We start from the raw sequence: 19,427 nt of genomic DNA, 5'->3' as shown, positions 1-19,427 counted from the left end.
GAAATTTACTTTAAATCCTGCATTTGTGTATTTCCTTAAAAAATAGTTCTGTTTTTTTAAAAAAAAAACTTTTGCCTTTTTTCTTTTTAAAGATTTATTTTTTATTTCTCTACCCCACCCCCCCGCCAGTTGTCCGCCGCTCTCTGTGTCCATTTGCTGTGTGCTCTTCTGTGACCGCTTCTATCCTTATCAGCGGCACCGGGAATCTGTGTTTCTTTTTGTTGAGTCATCTTGTTGTGTCAGCTCTCCATGTGTGCGGCACCTTTCCTGGGCAGGCTGCACTTTCCTTCGCACTGGGCGGCTCTCCTTATGGGGTGCACTCCTTGCGCATGGGGCTCCCCTATGCGGGGGACACACCCCTGCGTGGCAGAGCACTCCTTGCGCACATCAGCACTGTGCGTGGGCCAGCTCCACACATGTCAGAGAGGCCGGGGGTTTGAACTGCGGATCTCCCATGTGGTAGGCAGATGCCCTAACCACTGGGCCAAGTCTGCTTCCCCCTTTCTTCTTATTGTGTAAAAATATTTACTCACATAGCCATAATGTACTGTGTTCCTAAACAGTCTTCCAAAATAGTTACCCTTGTCTTCTCTTGGTTTTCTTGTTTTACATAAATATTCTCTAGCCTCTTCTGATCTGTAAATATTAAATATTTTCTGTGATGTTTTTTATTTTTCTCCTCGGTCCTGACTTCTGAAAATAAATGATTTGAGTTTTTAAGTGTGGTACTCAGTAGAAAAATAAGTGGAGATGAAAATTAAAAGTCATCATTGGAGCGGATGTGGCTCAAGCAGTTGAGCACCTGCCTTCCACATGGGAGGTCCCGGGTTTGGTTTCTGGTGTCTCCTAAAAAAACAAGAACAACCAACTTGCAAAACATAAAAAACCAACTCAGAGGAGCCAATGTGGCTCAGTGGTTGAGCGCTGCTTCCCACATGTGAGGTCCCTGGTTCAATCCCTGGTCCCCAGTACCTCAAAAAAAAAAAGTCACCATATACTTCTCCTAATTCTTTTGATTATCTTGATATTAGCAGAGGTTATAATTCCTTTCACTATATCCAAATTGATATTGTATGAAAGCAAAATGTCTTTGAAAATCTTGGTTTATTTATTGAGGCATAATAGGCAATAAGAGCTTTCTTTGAAAGTAAGCTGAAATTTGAGAAATGCCTTTATTAGGGTGTGTAAAAATGACATTTTTCCTTCTAGATTTTGTATCAGATTGTACCGTCTCATAAACTGATGTTGGAATTTCATAGATTACTTAGAAAATCAGGTAAATAAGTTTGTTTTCTCTCTCTTTGTGCAGACAAGCTAAAGAGCTGGGAGTATAAATTATGACCTTGGGCCAAATCTGCTGTCTCCTACTTTTATAAATAAAGTTGTTTTCATATCGTCTAGAGCTGTTCTTGCACTCTGATGTGAGCACTTGAGTAGTGTGGCAGACTGTGTGGCACACAAAGCCTGAAATATTTACTAGCTGGCCCTTTGCAGGGAAGGTTTGCCAGGCCGTGTTATAAAATGTTAGACAGCAAAGGAGACATGGCGTCACCGGATAGAATTCACCTCATGTTCATTCCCACTGGGTTTTAGTTCAGTACAGAGAAGGACGTATTTCTTCATAGAAGAAAATCAGCTTAATAAGCCTGATTGGTACTGGGCTGCTGGGTGCCTCTCCTGATACAAGAGAGTCTTATAGACAGAGCACAAATGGGCAGATATTTTAAATAATGTTCTCAGTCGTATGTAAGTAGAGGAGCATAACCCACGCTGGGCCTAACCTCCCCATCCTGGCCTCTTTGCGTGGCCTAAATTATTGAATTCCTCATATGGGGGAGTGTGAGCAAATGCATTGCTTTACACTGTTCACTAGACCAGAAGGCTTAGGAATCGGTAATGCTTTATCACCTGTATGTATATATATATTTTTTGCTCTGTGTACCTCAGTGTCTTTTATAAACCTGAACTATTATGATCAATGCAGAAAAAGAAGAACACCATAAATTGGGGTTGGAAGTATTATTTGCAGTTTTAGATTTTGCTGGATGCAATAAGAATATAACTGCTTGGAAATATTTGGGAAAATATCTGAGACAGACCTTAATGGGGTAAGTAAAAATAATAATAATAGCTAACATTTATTGAACATTTTCTCTGTACTACACCCTAAGCAAAGACCTTCACATGAGACCTGTATTATGGGAGCAGTTTCACCCTAGTGGCATTGCTGTGGGACAGGCACCAGTCGTGTCTGAAACGTTAAGCAGCTTGCCCAGGTCACACAGATGGTAAACAGAAGTTCTGAGAATCCAGGAGTAAGACTTCAGAGTCTATATTCTTAATCATTGTTTTGTACTACACTGGTTATTTAATTAAATGGAAAATGGGACATGGAGATAAAAGAGAACAACAAAAAAGGATTTTAAAAAAAATAAGTAAAAGTATGTATGTATATATATATTTAAAGATTTATTTATTTTTCCCCCCTCCCTCCATTGCTCTCTGTCTATTCACCGTGTGTTCTTCTATGTCTGTTGTATTCTCATTAGGCAGCTCTGGGAACTGATCCTGGACCTTCTGGAGTGGGAGAGAGGCAATCATTCTCTTGTGCCACCTCAGCTCCCTGGTGCTGCATCTCTTATTGTCTCTCCTCTGTGTCTCTTTTTGTTGCATCATCTTGCTGTGCCAGGTCTCCGTGTCGTCCAGCACTCCTGTGCGGGGCAGCACTCCATGTGCGCCAGCTCTCCACCTGGGCCAGCTTGCCTTCACCAGGATGCCCTGCTTATGGAACCCTGGGCCTCCTGTATGGTAGACGGGAGCCCAGTTGCTTGAGCCACACCCGCTTCCTACAGAAAAGGATTTGCTTCATGCTGTGTCATGTCATGACCAATACTCAGACTAAAGTGTTTGGAAACCTTTTCCTTGCCTTTCCACAGACTCTACTTAAGTTCAGATTGTTAAATATAGATCTGTCCCTGTCATGGATCTTCCCTTTGATATTTTTCTTTTTCAGAAATCATCTTGCCTGGGTTCAAGAAGAGTGGAACTCCAGGAAAAACTGGTGGCCAAGCTTTCACTTCAGCTATTTTTGGGCAAAAAGCGATTGGAAAGAATATGAAGCTTTGGCTTGTGAGAAAGCTTTGGTAGCTGGACTACTGTTAGGAAAAGGTACATGTTTTTGTTTCCTTTTAATCTATACGTAACTTTTGGATGAGTTTGAAATTACAAGTATGCCTGATCATTCATATTAAATCTTACCCAGAGATAGGAGGTGCTTGAGAAATAACAGCTGAATGAAAGAATCAGTCTTGAGTTAGGACCAGGTGGTGAGCCTGTAGGAATCCCCAGTGATCAGAAGCGGTGATTTCCTCTTGTTGATTGTCATTGGTTTTCATGCTCTAACTTGAGTGTTTTTAGGGGGCATAAAGGTATAGGAGACAGACTGTTTCCACAACAAATGACTGTTTGGTGTACATGTATAGGAAGTTTACTGAGATCGTTTACTTTATTGGAAATAGAAAAAATATTCTTTATTGGACTTACTATTCTATCCTAGTTGTATATTTACTTATTTGTTCCTATAAGAAAATAGTATTTTCTCCCCTTAAAAAGGTTACATCCTATTAACTTATTGAAACTCCTCTTAAAGGAAGAGTTGATGTTTTCTTCGAAAATATTTTGGCTGATTAAACTCTTACCTGCTTTGTACCACTGAAATATGAAAAGTTAGTCAGTGCTGAAATGAAACTATCACAAAATACATCCAAAATGGAGAAAGTAAACCTCACAATGACCACTAGTAAGCAGTTGGTTGCTAGGAGACCTAAGGTGTGTGAAAAAGATTCTTCTTCAATTCAGTTTTAGATATGATTTGTATAATTCTGGAATTAGTATTTTCAATGAATGTTTCAGATTGTTACTAAGATTAATAAAATGTTTTTTTTTGTTAGAAAAGAGATGAATAAAGAAGAGTGTAATAATTTTATTTCTAAATACACTGATGAAAAGGAACAGAAATGCAATTAGGAATGTGATTTTTCTACTACTTAATGCAGTATGTTTGAGCCAAATTTGTAGACCGGGGCTCATTTTCCATTTCTGTCACTTAGTTTCCATGTAACTTTAGATCCAAGTAATTAATCTTCGTGAACCTTCTCTGTGAAATGTCCATTGTAATGCCTGTGTGGATTTACTTACAGGATTGTTGTAAACATCAAGTGGACGTCATGTCAAAGTGCTTTATAAGTTGTAAAGTACCATAGGAGTATCAGGCATCATTATGCTGAGAGTGGGTACACTTCTCTTTTGTCGAGGTGTTAGTGTGGGGGTTAAGCCAGTCTCTTGTGCTGAGCTGTGTTCTTCTTTTGATTCTTGCCACTACGCCACAGAATTCAGGTTCTTCTAGCTGAGGTGTGCTGTTGCGCCGAGCTTCCAGATACGCTGCTTGTATAGTGGCGGCCCTGTCCTCCCTCGCTTACTGGTCTCCCTTTTCTCTGGAAGGCCTTTCCTTCCTTGACCTTCGGCTGCTTGGTTGATCTGGGGCTCCAGCTCTCTGATAGGCTGAAGAAGAGAGAAGAGTTTGTAGTTCATTTGACATTTTCTCATTGTTAGAGTGTGAGTGAACTTTTTTCTAGCTTTCTACATTCTAGGTGGAAGTAGAAATCTCTGTGATCTGTGAGTTTTGCAGCACAAGTTATTGAAGTACAACCACAGAAGCCCTTTTTTCCCAGCTAATAAAATATTGGCAATTCTGGTTCCCAATTTTCAGGGATAATAAAATGGTTCCTCTAAGTACAGTATACATCCTGGAGTTTTCCAGACAGGGTGGATATATATATATATATATATATATATATATATATGGTGAGACTATGATGAAATTAATTTTCATATGTGAGTCTCCTTATTAAATTTCCAAATTAAAAATAAACTCTTAAAATCCAGTTTATATTTTTCTTACTGAGATTTTTTTCATTTCTTTGAAATAGCTGATAAATGGTCCTCTTACGTAGTATTATAAGACTGGGCAGCAAAGGTAGCACTTTAACCATTTTCAGAGCTGCTTTCTAGACAACTCGATTGAACAGATAATATTTATCTCTTCCGAGCTTTGCTTCATGAGTTCTAATTATCTCACCAGTATTTTCTATGGCAAACTTTCATCTTTTGTATATACCTTTTTAACTGATTTACAAGCTAATATTAAGAGGGAAGCTAAGATAATTTGCTCTTTAAGAAAGGTCATTGTATATATCATATAATATGTGTATCATCCTAACTGGGGCTTGGTGAGCAGGGCAGAAAACAAGCTAAAGTATATGCTTTAATTATGATGGATCAGGAACATCTTTGTATGTAGGAAGCAATATGTTTCATTGGTGACAGCTCTTATAATATGCTTGGGATATATTTGTATAGATAATACAAAGCAATCATTTTCATAAAATAATTTTACAAGTAGAAATATATTTGAAGAATTTGATAAGTATTAAAACTCTGTTTTGCTTTGTTTTTTAGGTTGTAGATATTTTCGGTATGTTTCGAAACAAGGTCATCAAGGCTTAAAGAAGAAAATTAAGCAGATGAAGAAATCAGTGAAAAAATATAATATTGTAAATTCAGTGCTCTGATAGTGAATTTTAGTTATTTTTTTTAATAGTGCCTTAAAAATAGTGCCTTAGCTCAGTAGGTATTTATTCAATATATTCATTTATTTGGCATTTCAGAACGGTGGTTCATATGGCTACACAAAAGCTGCTTATTTTTTAATATTTTCTTTTATTATCAGTTACAGATAGAGAAACAGTCTCTACTGCCTTTGATTTTTTGTAAATATATATATTTTTATACTGTTAAATTATTAAGGAATAACTCTTCTAGTAAATAATTATATTTGTTTGTTTCATCAGAGAATATAGCTCCACAGCAGTTATTGTTCTTGTAGATATTTTCCCCTGACTATTGTGTAATAAAATATAACTTCTGGTACTGTGAAATGAATCTATATTCTTTTAGTCTCGAATTGATCCATGTTAGGTTTAAAATTGTGAAGAAATGTATTCGTGATGAGTTCTCGAGAAATTTTGGAAAGAAGAGGGTTTAGAAAAGGACTCCTCTTTCTCTTTTCGTGTTAAGACATGGCAGTTTGGAACCAAGTGACTTTCTGATAGGGAGTCACCTTTTACTGTAGAGGACTAATTTGGGTCAGAATCGGTAGAGGGGGCTAGCTACTTTCATCTGGCACTGGCCTAATTTTGAAGGCTCTAGATTCTTTTTGTTTCCTGCTATGGCAATCCAAGACATGCTTTAGCACATACATGGACCCTCTCCTTTTTCTCTTGGAAAGGAGGATGCAGCACTAGGTAGCTGGACAGTGGAGGAAACTGCCAGTGAAGTAGGGTGGGTCCCAGCGTCACACGTAAAACAGTGGGAAAGGTTGGCTGGGAAGCCAAGAGCAGGTTTCCCTGAACATGAACTAAGGCTTACAACATGCTTGGGTAACTGCTACGTGCTCCCTCAGAAAGGTCTTGCCTCTTAGACATTTATTGTTCAGAGAACTAGTAATTAAGTTCCATGAAGGCTCACTAATTTTCAAGCCCAGTATTTAGATGACAGACTACACATTTTTCCCCACTGGCTTACACTCCTTCCAATTTTAAGCCATCTGCAAGAAAAATGGGTGACAAGTTATGCTTTGTCATTAATTTTACATTTCATGTTTTTTTATACTTTTTAAGAAAGAGACTGTTAACAAAGTATCCAACCTTATAATGTTCATCTGAAACCGAGTAGGTTCCCTGCAGAACCAAAATAAACTAAGTTAAAATTACCTCACGAATCGGGCTAACTTGCTTATGGGAGTGGGTGATGGGCTATATAAAATTGTCTAAGATCAGGATAGGAATGAAATTCCTAGGTGATGTGGACAAAAATCTCAAAGCATAGGCCAAGACCAGCAGTGCTGCTATCCCCAGCTATTTTGGCAAAAGCTGTAAAATAGGATTCATGAATTCTCATTATCTCTATGAGAATGGAGGTGAGAGTAAAAGACAAATGAGTAGATGTGTGTTTTGCTTCCACACAAAGCTTAGTTCCTTAGAATTTTTATATCCTAAATGTTCATATCTAATTGTACAATAGGAGCAGTAAGACTCAATGCCTATGAAATTTTTTTAGGTCCATTGAAATTAAAGCCTGTTTCGTGAATAGTAATAATCGCTAGAATTTATCAAGTACCATGGGCTTTTCATTTCATCATATCACCACTACAATCCTAGGAATTAACCCTATTTTAGAGAGAAGGAAAGTGGAGTCCTCCAAAGATTAAGTAACTGTCCAAGGTCACGTGTGGTAATGGTGGCACTTAGGACCCTCACCCAATCAGTGTGGTTCCGAGACACTTTCTCAGCTACTATCTGTGATGCCTCCAGTGCAGTCAGTGTACATGCAGAGCACTGGGTTAAGGAGCAGAGAGAGGGATTGTAACCCAGAGGCCATCATCTACACCCAAACCTGCCCTTGCCCTCCCACGCTTGGTAGCCCCCCCCCATGTCCTCCCTAGTCCTCATACAACCTTTTTTTTTTTTAATTAATGACCATATTGTTTAATTATCTTTGCACATCTGTCTCCCTCACTAGTGTGTTACCCAGGCTTAATCATCTCCATATCGCCAGCACCTGGTGGAATTTCTAGCGCATACCTTGTTTAATGAGCTGAACTGCATGACTGTTATGGAAGTCGTGACTGAGTGTGCCTCCCCCACAGGAAGTAACATCTTGGCAAGTTAATGCCTGGAGCGGGACCTTGTGCGGCTGTTTGGGTGTGAGTCCTGGGTCCATCACTGCATAGTTCTGTGACTTCTTGGGCAAGTTCTTAGACTCTCTTAGTCTCAGTTTCTGACTGTGTAGAATGGAGACAATAGGGTTTATCTTGTTGGATTGCTGTGAAGAATAAAAAATATATAATTAATGCCTAGCTCATAATGCTTAATAAATATTAAGCAGCTGTACATCATGACTACACTGACACTTTTAATAAGAGGAACTAAATAAAGAGAATTTAAAGTCTACTGGTTTTCTTTTGAAAACCTCTGACATATCAAAATAGTATAATAAATGCATTGCTTCCCACTGCTAAATATACCCACCTCTCAATTTATGTCCACCCAGATATCAGCAATGGACTTGAAGACAACCCTCACGCACACTTTGGGATGCTCTTTCCGCACAGTTCCCCCCTGGTGCAATAGCCTTGAAGATTCCTGCTGCCTGCGCCGCCCTGAACTCTGATCTCTGCCTCTTCAGCTCAGGGCGACTGCCTTGCTCAGCTTGGACTTGAGCTTCATGAACTGCTCTCGGGAAACTGTCCCCAGGCAGAGAAGCAGGACCGTTGTGGGACTTACTTCCCAGTTCCCTTCCCCAGTGATCTAGCTCATGTCGCGTGTTGTCCACTAGCTGAAAAGAGTTGCCTCGTATATTTTGTGATGGTTAGAGGAGCTGCAAGCTGGTTTGGCTCTATAAAAAGTAAGACCCTTTGTTTATCACATAGCACCTTACAGGAAATTAAATACATTCTACTAATAGAGATGTGCCTGTTTGCAACATGTATGAACTGTCAAAAGATTCAATAAAATGTAAAGAATTTAAAATCATTATATAGTCCCATCTGAATTGTTTCATATTTTAATAATCAGAAACTCATGCTGTTTGTCACCATGTCTGAAGAGATCCTGCTAACTGATCTTTTGCTAATCTTTGCAGTGACTCTTCGCCAAAAACCGTAAGATCTGATTTGAACATGACCTGGGTAGACAGGAAGATTTGTGTTCTATTATGTCCACGGTTTTTTTTTGTTTTGTTTTTTTTAAATGTGCTATAATTCTTTAGATAGAGTCATTTAGAATCATTTTCCAAGCAGGAGCTAGTTTTCTTGGACCTAGTTTTTTCATAACCAAAATGTCAATGAAATGATCAAAAAATACTCACAGGTCCTAGATGGAATGGGAAATGCATTCGTTCTCCCTTCACAGGGTCAGATGGTCTCCTCCCATTTCTGAGAAGGCAGTGGGAGCTGTGAGTTCAGTGGTTGGAGATAGTCCAAGTGTTACTTCTCCAGCCCAAGGCAGTGAGTTATGTGATGTTTGCACAAAGAGCCTAGTGGAAAGAGTCGTCACCAATGAATCGTGGCTGCCGTATGTTTTAAAAAGCCACACTCTTGAATAGTACAAATAGGAAAGCAGGGAGTAGTAAAAAAAAAAAAACCAAACATTTATACTACCCCTCCCCCTGCTTTTTCCCTTAAGAATTGTTTTGTTTGTATTTTAAATGCAGTTTAGGGCTTTCCTAATCCAGAGGTTGTGGCTCTTTGTTCTTGATGCAGCGGCAAAGGCAAGTAGGGGCACCTGCTGGGGGAGCCCTCTGCAGATGCGCATCTGGAACAAGAAGAAACAACAATTTCATCTGCCTTTCAAAGGGCAGCTTCTGCCAATATGGACACCTCCAGGTGGAGTGGAACATGAACTCAGATACCAAGCCTTCCTGCAGGCCTGTGCGCCTGTGCGTGCCTCCACTTGATTTTGGGGCTGTGTGATTTTGGGATTCCGTGTCCCTCAGGCACTCATTCAGGAAATGTTTATTGGGGGCCTGTTAGAAAATGTACAAAGCAAAACATATTTTTAAGTACTGATGTAGGAATACATACACACACACACTAATGTATACCTGAAAGAGGGTATACAGATTTGGCAAAATAAACTTTGTGTCCTGTGCTTCATAATCAGACTGTCCCCCCAAAAGGCATGCTCAAGTCCCAACCCCTGATTCTGTGACTGTGACCTTCTTTGAAATAGTGTCTTGGGAGAGGGACCCGGAGACACAGAAAGGGGGAATGCCATGTGATGAGGGAGGCGGCTGCAAGCGAAGGAACCCTAAGGATTGCCGGCACACAACAAACTAAAGACAGAAGGATTCAGAGAGCGTGTTCCTGCGGACACCTTGGCTTTGGACGTAGAGCCTTCAGGACTTCAGAAAGGAAGGAGGGAAGCCACCTGGTTTGTGGTCCTTTGTTATAACAGCTCCAGGAAACTGATAAAGACATCTGTTTTATTTTTTTTGGGGGGGGGCCACACGCCTATTTTTCGGGGCTGGGGATTGAAACCCAGGTGTCATATGTGGGAAGCTGACGCTCAACCACTGAACCACATCAGCTCCCTGGCTTTTTTGGTTTTGTTTTTTTCAGAGATTTATTTATTCCCTGCCTCTCTCATTGTTTTGTGCTTGCTGTCTGCTGTGTCCATTTGCTCTGTGTTCTGTGACTGCTTGTCTTTAGGTGGCACCAGGAACTGATCCTGAGACCTTCTGGTGGGAGAGAGGTGCTCAATCTCCTGTGCAACCTCAGCTCCCTGGTCTGCTGCGTGTCTTATTGTCTCTCTTCTGTGTTTTTTTGTTGTGTCATCTTGCTACACCAGCTCTCCACATGGGTCAGCAATCCATGTGGGCCAGCTCTTCACTTGGGCCAGCCCTCTGTGTGGGCCATCTTGCTTTCACCAGGAGGCCCTGGGCATCTACCCCTGGACCTCCTACATGGTAGACAGGAGCCCAATTGCTTGAGGCACATCCGCTTCCCCCTGACTTGGTTTTTTTTGTTTGCTTGTTTGTTTTCATTTTTAGGAGGCACCAGGGACCCAACCCGAGACTTCCCACATGAGAAACAGGTGCTCAATCACTTGAGCCACATCCGCTCCCCTTTGCTATCTCTTTCCCTCTACTTGCTCCTTACTGTGGATATAAGATTTATGAAGGGGCAGTGGACGTGGCCCAGTGGTTAGGGCGTCCATCTACCACATGGGAGGTCTGTGGTTCAAACCCTGGGCCTCCTTGACCCGTGTGCAGCTGGTCCATGCGCAGTGCTGATGCACGCAAGGAGACCTGTGCCATGCAGGGGTGTCCCCCGCGTAGGGGAGCCCCACGCGCAAGGAGTGCGCCCTGTAAGGAGAGCCGCCCAGTGCGAAAGAAGGTGCAGCCTGCCCAGGAATGGCGCCGCCCACACGGAGAGCTGACGCAGCAAGATGACACAACAAAGAGACACAGATTCCTGTGCAGCTGACAACAACAGAAGCGGACAAAGAAGACGCAGAAAATAAACACAGAGAACAGACAACTGGGGTGGGGTCGGGGAAGAGGAGATAAATAAAATAAATTGTTAAAAAAAAGATTCATGAAGTTGCCCTCTCCATACCACTCCAAATACAGAGCTTTTTAGCTGTGAGACGTTCAAAATCTGCTCCCAGGAGCATCCTGCCTCCCCGCCGGGTCTCCCCAGGTCTACGCCCAGGGCACCCCTCACCTAGGGACACTGGGCTCCTGCCTTTTGAAGCCCGACGTGTCTGGTTCTGGGTAACGTGGGGCTTTCCCCTGACTGTGGGCTGCTCTGCCGGGGAGCAGGCAGTAGACTGTGAATTTCCACGCCTTCCCCACACGCGGCAGGGATTTCCATTGCACCTTTTCCTAAACAGCTGCCCACCCTAGTAACTCAGCAATAGGGGCAGGGACTAGGAACAGCTTCATTTTAGATGTGATTAGTCAAGACACTTCCTACTCCTTTCCCAGAACGGACTCTGCTCAGAAACCGCCGCAGGGAATTTGCTGCGAGGAGGGAACAGAAGGAAAGGAAAACACGGGAGTGGGGGGAGGAGGAAGCGAGGGCGGCCAGGGCAGGGCAGCCAACCTGAGCAGACAGCAGCCCAAGTGTTCCCAGGGCCAGAATGCCGAGCGCGGCCGCTCCCTGGCTCCCCTGCTCTGCCGGCTTCTTCTCCCTCGGCCTCACGTTTTTGCTGGGCCCCCTGGGCCTGCTGCAGGGGCACCCCCAGTGCCTGGATTACAGGCCCCCCTTCCAGCCCCCGAGGCACCTTGAGTTTTGCTCCGACTATGAGACCTTTGGATGCTGTGACCAGAGCAAGGACCACCGCATCGCTGCCCAGTACTGGGACATCATGGGCTACTTTGACCTGAGGGGCCACGAGCTGTGTGGGGGTTACATTAAAGACATCCTCTGCCAGGTAGGCCTGACTCAGAGGGGGGCCCCCCGCGGGTCTGGCTGCTGAGCTGGACGGTGCAGGCCTGGTGGGGGGGCGCCTGGGGCACCCACCTGCCCACCGCCTCACCTGAGAGCGTGGGCGTGGGGGGGGGCGATTGGGGCACCCACCTGCCCGCCACCTCACCTGAGAGCTGCGGGCCTGGGGGGCGGACACTTGGGGCACCCACCTGCCCACCGCCCCACCTGAGAGCGTGGGCCTGGAGAGGGGGCTCCTGGGGCACCCACCTGCCTGCTACCTCACCTGAGAGGCGCGGGTGGGGGCGGGGCCGTCTGGGACACCCACCTGCCCGTCGCCTCACCTGAGAGCGCGGGCTTGCGCGGGCTATGCCGCCGCCCGGACTTCCACGGCCGCGCAGAGCTCGCCCCGGGCCCTGCTGGCGCTGGGGTCTGCTCGGGCCCCTGGAGGGACACGGGCGCTCTGCTCGGAGCTCCCGCAGCAGCCCGTGCCTGCATGCTCTCTGCGGTGCTCGAGGAGGGGGCACCGTCCACGCGGCAGCGCTTAGGGATTTGTGGAGGGAGCGGAGCGGGCCGCAGGGCATGTGCGGAGGGGAGCTCTGGTGAAAGGGTGCTGGCAGCAGGGCCGTGGGGAGCCCACGCGGGGTGCTGCCCGCGCGGGCTTCCGGAGCTGCAGCGCGAGAGCACTAGCCCCTGGGTGGCAGCCCCTGAGCGAGGCCTGCCCGCGGGACAGAGGCAGGCTGCGCTCACCGGCCCTGCGGGCAGCGGGCGCCTAAGGGGCCAGGGGAGGCCAGGGGAGGCCAGGGGAGGCCAGGGGAGAGCGGAGGGCTTTACTGATGGGGGGCTTGGTGGTGAGACAGGGCGTCAGGCAGCCTTGGCTCTCACGCCCTCCCGGGCAGTCAGCTACCGCCGGCCGGTCCCTGGGATCTCCTCGCCGGGCCACGCGCACCGCGCCTGCTCTGGAGCACCCACGGGGGTTCCCTCCGGCCCCCGGGGTGGGTTGCACAGAGCCTGGAGCGGCAGCCCCCTGGGCAGCTCTGCCCGGCACCCCTCACCCCACACCCCAGGCTCTGGCTCCGGGACAGCGTTTGGCAGGGCTGGGTTGTGCGAGGGGTACTGCGTGTTCATTTCGGAGGCAGCCCCTTGGTAAATAGGCCTCCTCCCTGCCCCCACCGCCCCCCATGGGAGGGGAGGTTTCAGGAAGCCAGAGGCGCCAGCGCTCCCGTTTCATGGATTTGAGGAGTAAGAATGATATCAGCAAAAACGACCCCACACTTGTCTAATTTATTCAAATTTACAGGCAATTTCCCCTCCCCCGCCCCCCCCACCCTTGTGGCGTGGCTCAGTGATTCTCTGAGGCAGTTATCACCTCATTACTAATTGTCAGGCTCAAGCAGGCACTGCGCATGAACCTAGATGCTCAGACCCTAACTAAGCCTTGTACTGCAAAAAAAATTTATTTTTAGGGGGTACTGGGGATTGAACCCTGTATGTGGGAAGCAGGCGCTCAACCACTGAGCTACATCTACTCCCCAATGAGAGTTGGTTTTCTCAGTTGTCTGTTTTTTAGGAGGTGCCAGGGATCAAAGCCGGGACCTTGGACATGGGAAGCAGGCGCTCAGCCACTGAACTACATCCGCCCCCCAAGGCTTGACCTGCTTTGGGCACAACCTACTAACATAGGGTGATGACAGCACTGGCTCAGGACCGGCTCTTTCACTTAATGGACTTGTGGCCTTGGGCAAGTGAAACAGGCGCTGGGCATCCCGGTCCCTGCCGTGGTCCCAGTGCAGAGGGCAGCACCTGGCACGTAATCGTGACGTGCCTGACTCTTCCTGCGGCCTCGGTTTTCTTTGATAGCCACTGAGCTGGTTGAGTCGAGGCAACTTTGCAAGCTCTGAATTGCTGCCTGTGAGTGTGCCGTGGTGGTGGAGATCATCCCACAGCCCTCTCCGGGTCCCTGCTTTTTCATCCTTGTTTTGGCCTCCCTCTATCTTCTTCCCACTCCCCAAGGGTGGACAGAGGGACGTGGGACTCAGGGCAGTGTTTTGCTTCCCGTTGGCAGCTCTGACAGTTACCCCGACTGAAACAGACAGTTGGAGGAGAAAGACTGAACGCCCTGGCCGGGGCTGCTTTCTTTTCCTCCCCCTGGCACCTACTGTCAGGGCAGAGAGAACAGAGAACCCAGACATGTCGGGAAATGCTGTTGGGCCCTTCGTTAGTGGCAGGGAACTGAGGCACGTGGACAGTCCTGAGCCCAGGCGGACCGGGGGAGCCGCTCCCCTGCTCATGTCTAGGGCCTCTTGACCCCGTCCCTAACTAGACCATTTAAACCTGTTCCCTTACCTGCCTCATCCCAGGGGCCTCTGTCTTTCATCTCTGTTGTGGTTGTCCACAATGTTCTATTTTCCTCCTGGAAAGATTTATAGTTTTGAGAGTCTGGGTAGCAGGTGCTCAGTCCTCATGCATCCTTGTCTGTACGGAGTCCTTGGATTGCCCGTGGCCACAGTTCACATTTGTATAACTCCCAGCATGGTACCTTACACATAGTAAGCAATGAAATAGTCTAATCTCTGGAGTAACACCTCCCACGGCCATTATAACTCTTTTATTTTTAATTGTAAAATTTTTCAAACATATGGAAAAGTACAAGAAATTAACTAAACATGTGTGTCCAAAACCCAGGTTAAACAAATGTGAAATTTTTACTAAATAGATTCAGATTTGCATAAGGAAAGAAAATCTTACAGGTACAATATTTATATTATAGGAAAAGATTGAGAAATTTAATATGTCCTTTAAAAATATTCATTATTCAATAAAACTTTTAAAAAATATTTTTGGTAAATTGTCTTTTTAAAAAAGATATATAGATCACAAAAAATGTTACATTAAAAAATATAAGAGGTTCCTTCATACCCCTACACCCCACCCCCCTACTCCTCCCACATCAACCACCTCTTTCATCACTGTGGCACATTCATTTCATTTGGTGAATACATTTTGGAGCACTGCTGAACTGCATGGATTATGGTTTACCTTGTAGTTTACACTCTCCCCCAGTGCATTCAGTGGGTTATGGCAGGATATATAATGTCCAGCACCTGTCCCTGCAATATCATTTAGGACAACTCCAAGTCCTGAAAATGCCCCCATGTCACATCTCTTCTTTTCTCTCCCTGCCCTCAGCAACTACCGTGGCCACTTTCTCCAGATCAATGCTACAATTTCTTCTATTACCAGTCACAATAGTTTTATAGTAGAATATCAGTAAGTCCACTCTAATACATATTTTATTCCCCCATCCTGTGGACTCTGGGATGGTGATGTCCACTCCACCTCTATATCGAGAAGGGGCTTAGATCCCACATGGTTGATGGATGCCATTCTCCTGCTTGCAGCCGTAGACTCTTCTTGGTCCCTGGTGTGGTGGTAGACCATCTTCACCTCCCTGTTAGCTGACCTGGGTAAGTCCAACAAACTGGAGTGAATAAAACTTTGTGCTAAAATGCTGGAGATAGTATATAGAATATGAGAAGTTTTTTTCCCTCCCTCTACTCATTAACTGGATAGAAAATTTGGGTCTCAAAGAAAAGAAGTGATTTACCAGAAATTAATACTAGAAACTCGAGAATACTGATTCTTTCCTGGACCATTTTTCTTTTCTGCTTTCTCAAAAATTCAGACAACCCCTTCTATGGCCAGTCTAACTCCTGAGATACATGGATCCTCCGTTTTTATGTGTGAACTTTTTTTTAATTAGAGAAGTTATAAATTTATAGAAAATCATATATAAAATAGAGTTCCCATATACCACCTTATTATTAACACCTTGCATTAATGTGGTATGTTTGTTACAATTCATGAAAGAACATTTTTATAATTGTGCTGTTATAGTCCATGATTTATAATTGGGTTCACTGCGTTGTATGGTCCAATGTGTTTTTTTTAAAAATTTTGTTCTAATAACATATATGCAATCTAGAATTTCCTCTTTTAACCACAGTCAAATATATAATTCATGTTTTTAATTATGTTCACAATGTTGTGCTGCCATCACTGCCATCTATTACTACAATTTTTCTATCATCCCAAGTAGAAACTCTGTACAATTTAAGGTAATTCCCCATTACCTACTCCCATCCCAGTCCCTGGTTACCTATATTCTAATTTCTGGCTCTGTGAATTTGCTTATTCTAATTATTTCATATAAGTGAGATCAAACAATATTTGTCCTTTTGTCTCTGGTTTAGTTCACTCAGTGTGTTATCTTCAAGGTTCATCCATGTTGTCACATATATCAGAACTTCATTCCTTTTTATGGCTGAATAATATTCCATCGTATGTATATACCACATTTTATTTATCCATTCATCATTGGATGGACATTGGGTTGCTTCCATCTTTTGGCAATTGTGAATAATGGCACTATGAATACCAGTGAGCAAATACCTGTTTGAGTCCCTGCTTTCACCTCCAATCTACTGTTGAAACTGTCTAGAGAATTTTCCCTTTCAGTTATTGCATTCTTCAAGTCCAGTATTTCTCTGGAGAGATTGCCATATAGTTCATTCATAGTTTTCCTTATGTCCTTTAGTTCTTTCTCTATGTTTTCCTTTATCTCCTTGAGCATATTGAGGATCATATTTTTTAAGTCTCAGTCCAGTAAATTTATGTTTTTTTAAAGATTTATTTATTTCTCTCCCCTTCTCCCCGCCCCCACTCTGGCTGTCTGTTCTCTGTGTCTATTTGCTGCATGTTCTTTGTCCGCTTCTGTTGTTGTCAGCGGCACTGGAACCTGTGTTTCTTTTTGTTGCGTCATCTTGTTGTGTCAGCTCTCCGCGTATGCGGCGCCAATTCCTGGGCAGGCTGCACTTCCTTTGGCGCTGGGTGGCTCTCCTTACGGGGTGCACTCCTTGCGCGTGGGGCTCCCCTACGCGGGGACACCCCTGCGTGGCAGGGCACTCCTTGCGCGCATCAGCACTGTGCATGGGCCAGCTGCACACGGGTCAGGGAGGCCCGGGGTTTGAACCGCAGACCTCCCATGTGGTAGGTGGATGCCCTAACCACTGGGCCAAGTCCGCCACCTGGAGCAGGGGTTCTTAACAAGGGGTATGTGAACTTACATTGAAAATTTTAAAAAAACCTTATTCTTTTTTTTGTTTTTTTAAAGATTTATTTATTTATTTATTTCTTTTGCGCTGGGCGGCTTTCCTCACGGGCGCACTCCTTGCGCGTGGGGCTCCCCCACGCGGGGGACACCCTTGCGTGGCAGGGCACTCCTTGCGCGCATCAGCACTGCGCATGGCCAGCTCCACACGGGTCAAGGAGGCCCGGGGTTTGAACCGCGGACCTAAACCTTATTCTTGAGGGGACGTGTTGGTGTGGGTGTGACACCTTTATTAATAACACTCCGTAGAGTGTGGACTTAGGACGGGGCCCATGGTCTTCACCCAACTGGCAGAGGGGTCCGTGGAACAGCAAGGTGAAGAGCCCCGCTCTAGAGTGACTAGTGCATTGCCCCAGGTCGTTTCAATTTAATTTTCCCACCGTCCCAGCTGCGAGCAGAGCAGCTTCTCTGCCCTCAGGACACTCTCTGGGAGGGCAAGTTCCCAGGCTCAGTCTCTCAGCCTTCACTCGACAGACCGGCACTGACACACACGCCCCCCAGCATGCACAATGGGGCCACGCTGCTCCCTCTGGGACAGGGACAGGGCCCCACAGTGGGGGCACAAGCCAGCAAGGGCACCCGGACCTGCTTCTACGGCCTTTTTTATCCACCCCTACCCATCTTGTTGTTGTTCATGCTCACTGTCTACTCTGTGTCTGCTTGCTGCGTGTTCTTTCCGTGTCTGCTTGTCTTGTCTTCTTGTCTTTCTTTTCAGGAGGTACTGGGAACTGATCCCGGGACCTCTGGTGTGGGAGAGAGGCACTCAATCTCTAGAGCCATCTCATCTCCCTGGCCTGCTGTATCTCCCTTTGTGGCATCATCTTGCTGCGCCAGCTGTCTGGGACCCGGGCCGTCAGCTCTCTGGCACGGGCCGGCTTGCCTCCCATGTGGTAGATGGGAGCCCAGTCGCTGGAGCCACATCTGCTTCCCTTCCATGGCTTTCGAAGCTGTGCTTTTCTGATTCAGCACTTGACCGGTTAATGGAGCCCTTTAACCGTTTTCTATCATTTTGAGGAAAGTTACTTTTCTTTTTTTTGGAGGTACTGGGGATTGAACCCGGGACCTTGACACAGGAAGCAGGTGCTCAACCCCTGAGCTACATCCACTTCCCTGTTACTGTCTTTAAGATTCCTCTGCTGCTTTGCCCAAGGCAATTTGGAATCACGGCCACCCTCAGAGCTGGCCCCCACCGATCAGAAGGAGCTGATCAAAGGTAGACTTCTGTGATCAGATCACACAACCCCAAGTCTGGAGGCGTAGGTCTTTATGGCCACCCCGTCACCAGCAAGCTGGTCGGCGCCCAGTCTCCAGCCCTCACTGCTGCTTGCCAAGAGGCCGGGGGACAGGGGATGGTGGCTGCTGCTGTGAGGTTGAAACTCACTGGTTTCTCTTGCAATGAACCAGCCTCCTCCCGGGATGCTGCACAGTGTTCCACTGAACTCCAGAGTTTCAAAGTAGTTGGTTCAGACGGTCCCTGCCAGTTCAGTAGTTGTTTTGGTGGCGGGATTGATTCCTGGAACTTCCCGCTCTGCCATCTTCCCCCACAATCTCTCCTCTGCTCCACCCCGCCCCCAGGAGTGCTCACCGTACGCAGCCCACCTCTACGATGCTGAGAACCCGCGGGCGGCCCTCCGCAACCTTCCCGGCCTCTGCTCTGACTACTGCTCTGCATTCCATTCCAACTGCCCCTCTGCCATCTCCCTGCTGACCGATGACCGTCGCCTCCAGGAGACCCATGGAAGGGATGGGGCCCGCTTCTGCCACCTCCTCAACCTTCCTGACAAGGACTACTGCTTCCCCAACGTCCTGAGGAGTGACCATCTCAACCACCTCCTGGGCGTGGTGGCTGAAGACCGCCAGGGCTGCCTGCAGCTCTGCCTGGCGGAGGCGGCCAACGGGCTGCGGAGCCCAGTCTCCATGGTGCACGCCGGCGACGGCACCCATCGCTTCTTCGTTGCTGAGCAGGTAGGACTTGTGTGGGTCTACTTGCCCGACGGGAGTCGCCTGGAACAACCCTTCCTGGACCTCAAGAGCACTGTGTTGACCACTCCAAGGATCGGAGATGAGAGAGGCTTCTTGGGATTGGCTTTTCATCCTAAGTTTCACCGCAACCGCAAGTTCTATATTTATTATTCATGTCTGGGCAAGAAGAAGGTGGAAAAGATCCGGATTAGTGAGATGAAGGTTTCTCGGGCTGATCCCAACAAA

The 19,427-nt window shown here is 46.1% G+C and overlaps 2 protein-coding genes across 4 annotated transcripts in view; both read left to right on the top strand.

The window, feature by feature from the left end:
* The window catches only part of TAF1A (TATA-box binding protein associated factor, RNA polymerase I subunit A), a 49,175-nt gene extending 40,524 nt beyond the window's left edge, over positions 1 to 8,651 (top strand). For both annotated transcript variants that reach the window (XM_012521976.4, XM_023586352.3), the window contains 4 exons: positions 1,210 to 1,276; positions 1,985 to 2,108; positions 3,014 to 3,168; positions 5,518 to 8,651. In XM_012521976.4, coding sequence (XP_012377430.2) covers positions 1,210 to 1,276; positions 1,985 to 2,108; positions 3,014 to 3,168; positions 5,518 to 5,630 — 459 coding nt within the window. In that variant the 3' untranslated portion in view covers positions 5,631 to 8,651. The remainder of the gene's footprint in view (positions 1 to 1,209; positions 1,277 to 1,984; positions 2,109 to 3,013; positions 3,169 to 5,517) is intronic.
* Positions 8,652 to 11,681: 3,030 nt separating this feature from the next.
* The window catches only part of HHIPL2 (HHIP like 2), a 29,416-nt gene continuing 21,670 nt past the window's right edge, over positions 11,682 to 19,427 (top strand). For both annotated transcript variants that reach the window (XM_058275249.1, XM_058275250.1), the window contains exons 1-2: positions 11,682 to 12,056; positions 18,795 to 19,427. The exon at positions 18,795 to 19,427 is cut by the window's right edge and continues 20 nt beyond it. In XM_058275249.1, coding sequence (XP_058131232.1) covers positions 11,763 to 12,056; positions 18,795 to 19,427 — 927 coding nt within the window. In that variant the 5' untranslated portion in view covers positions 11,682 to 11,762. The remainder of the gene's footprint in view (positions 12,057 to 18,794) is intronic.

The sequence above is a fragment of the Dasypus novemcinctus genome, chromosome 13, assembly GCF_030445035.2.
Source record: "Dasypus novemcinctus isolate mDasNov1 chromosome 13, mDasNov1.1.hap2, whole genome shotgun sequence".
In the NCBI taxonomy this organism is placed as follows: domain Eukaryota; kingdom Metazoa; phylum Chordata; class Mammalia; order Cingulata; family Dasypodidae; genus Dasypus; species Dasypus novemcinctus.
Note: the sequence above shows the minus strand (reverse complement) of the source record. Positions and strands in the feature narration are given on the sequence as shown.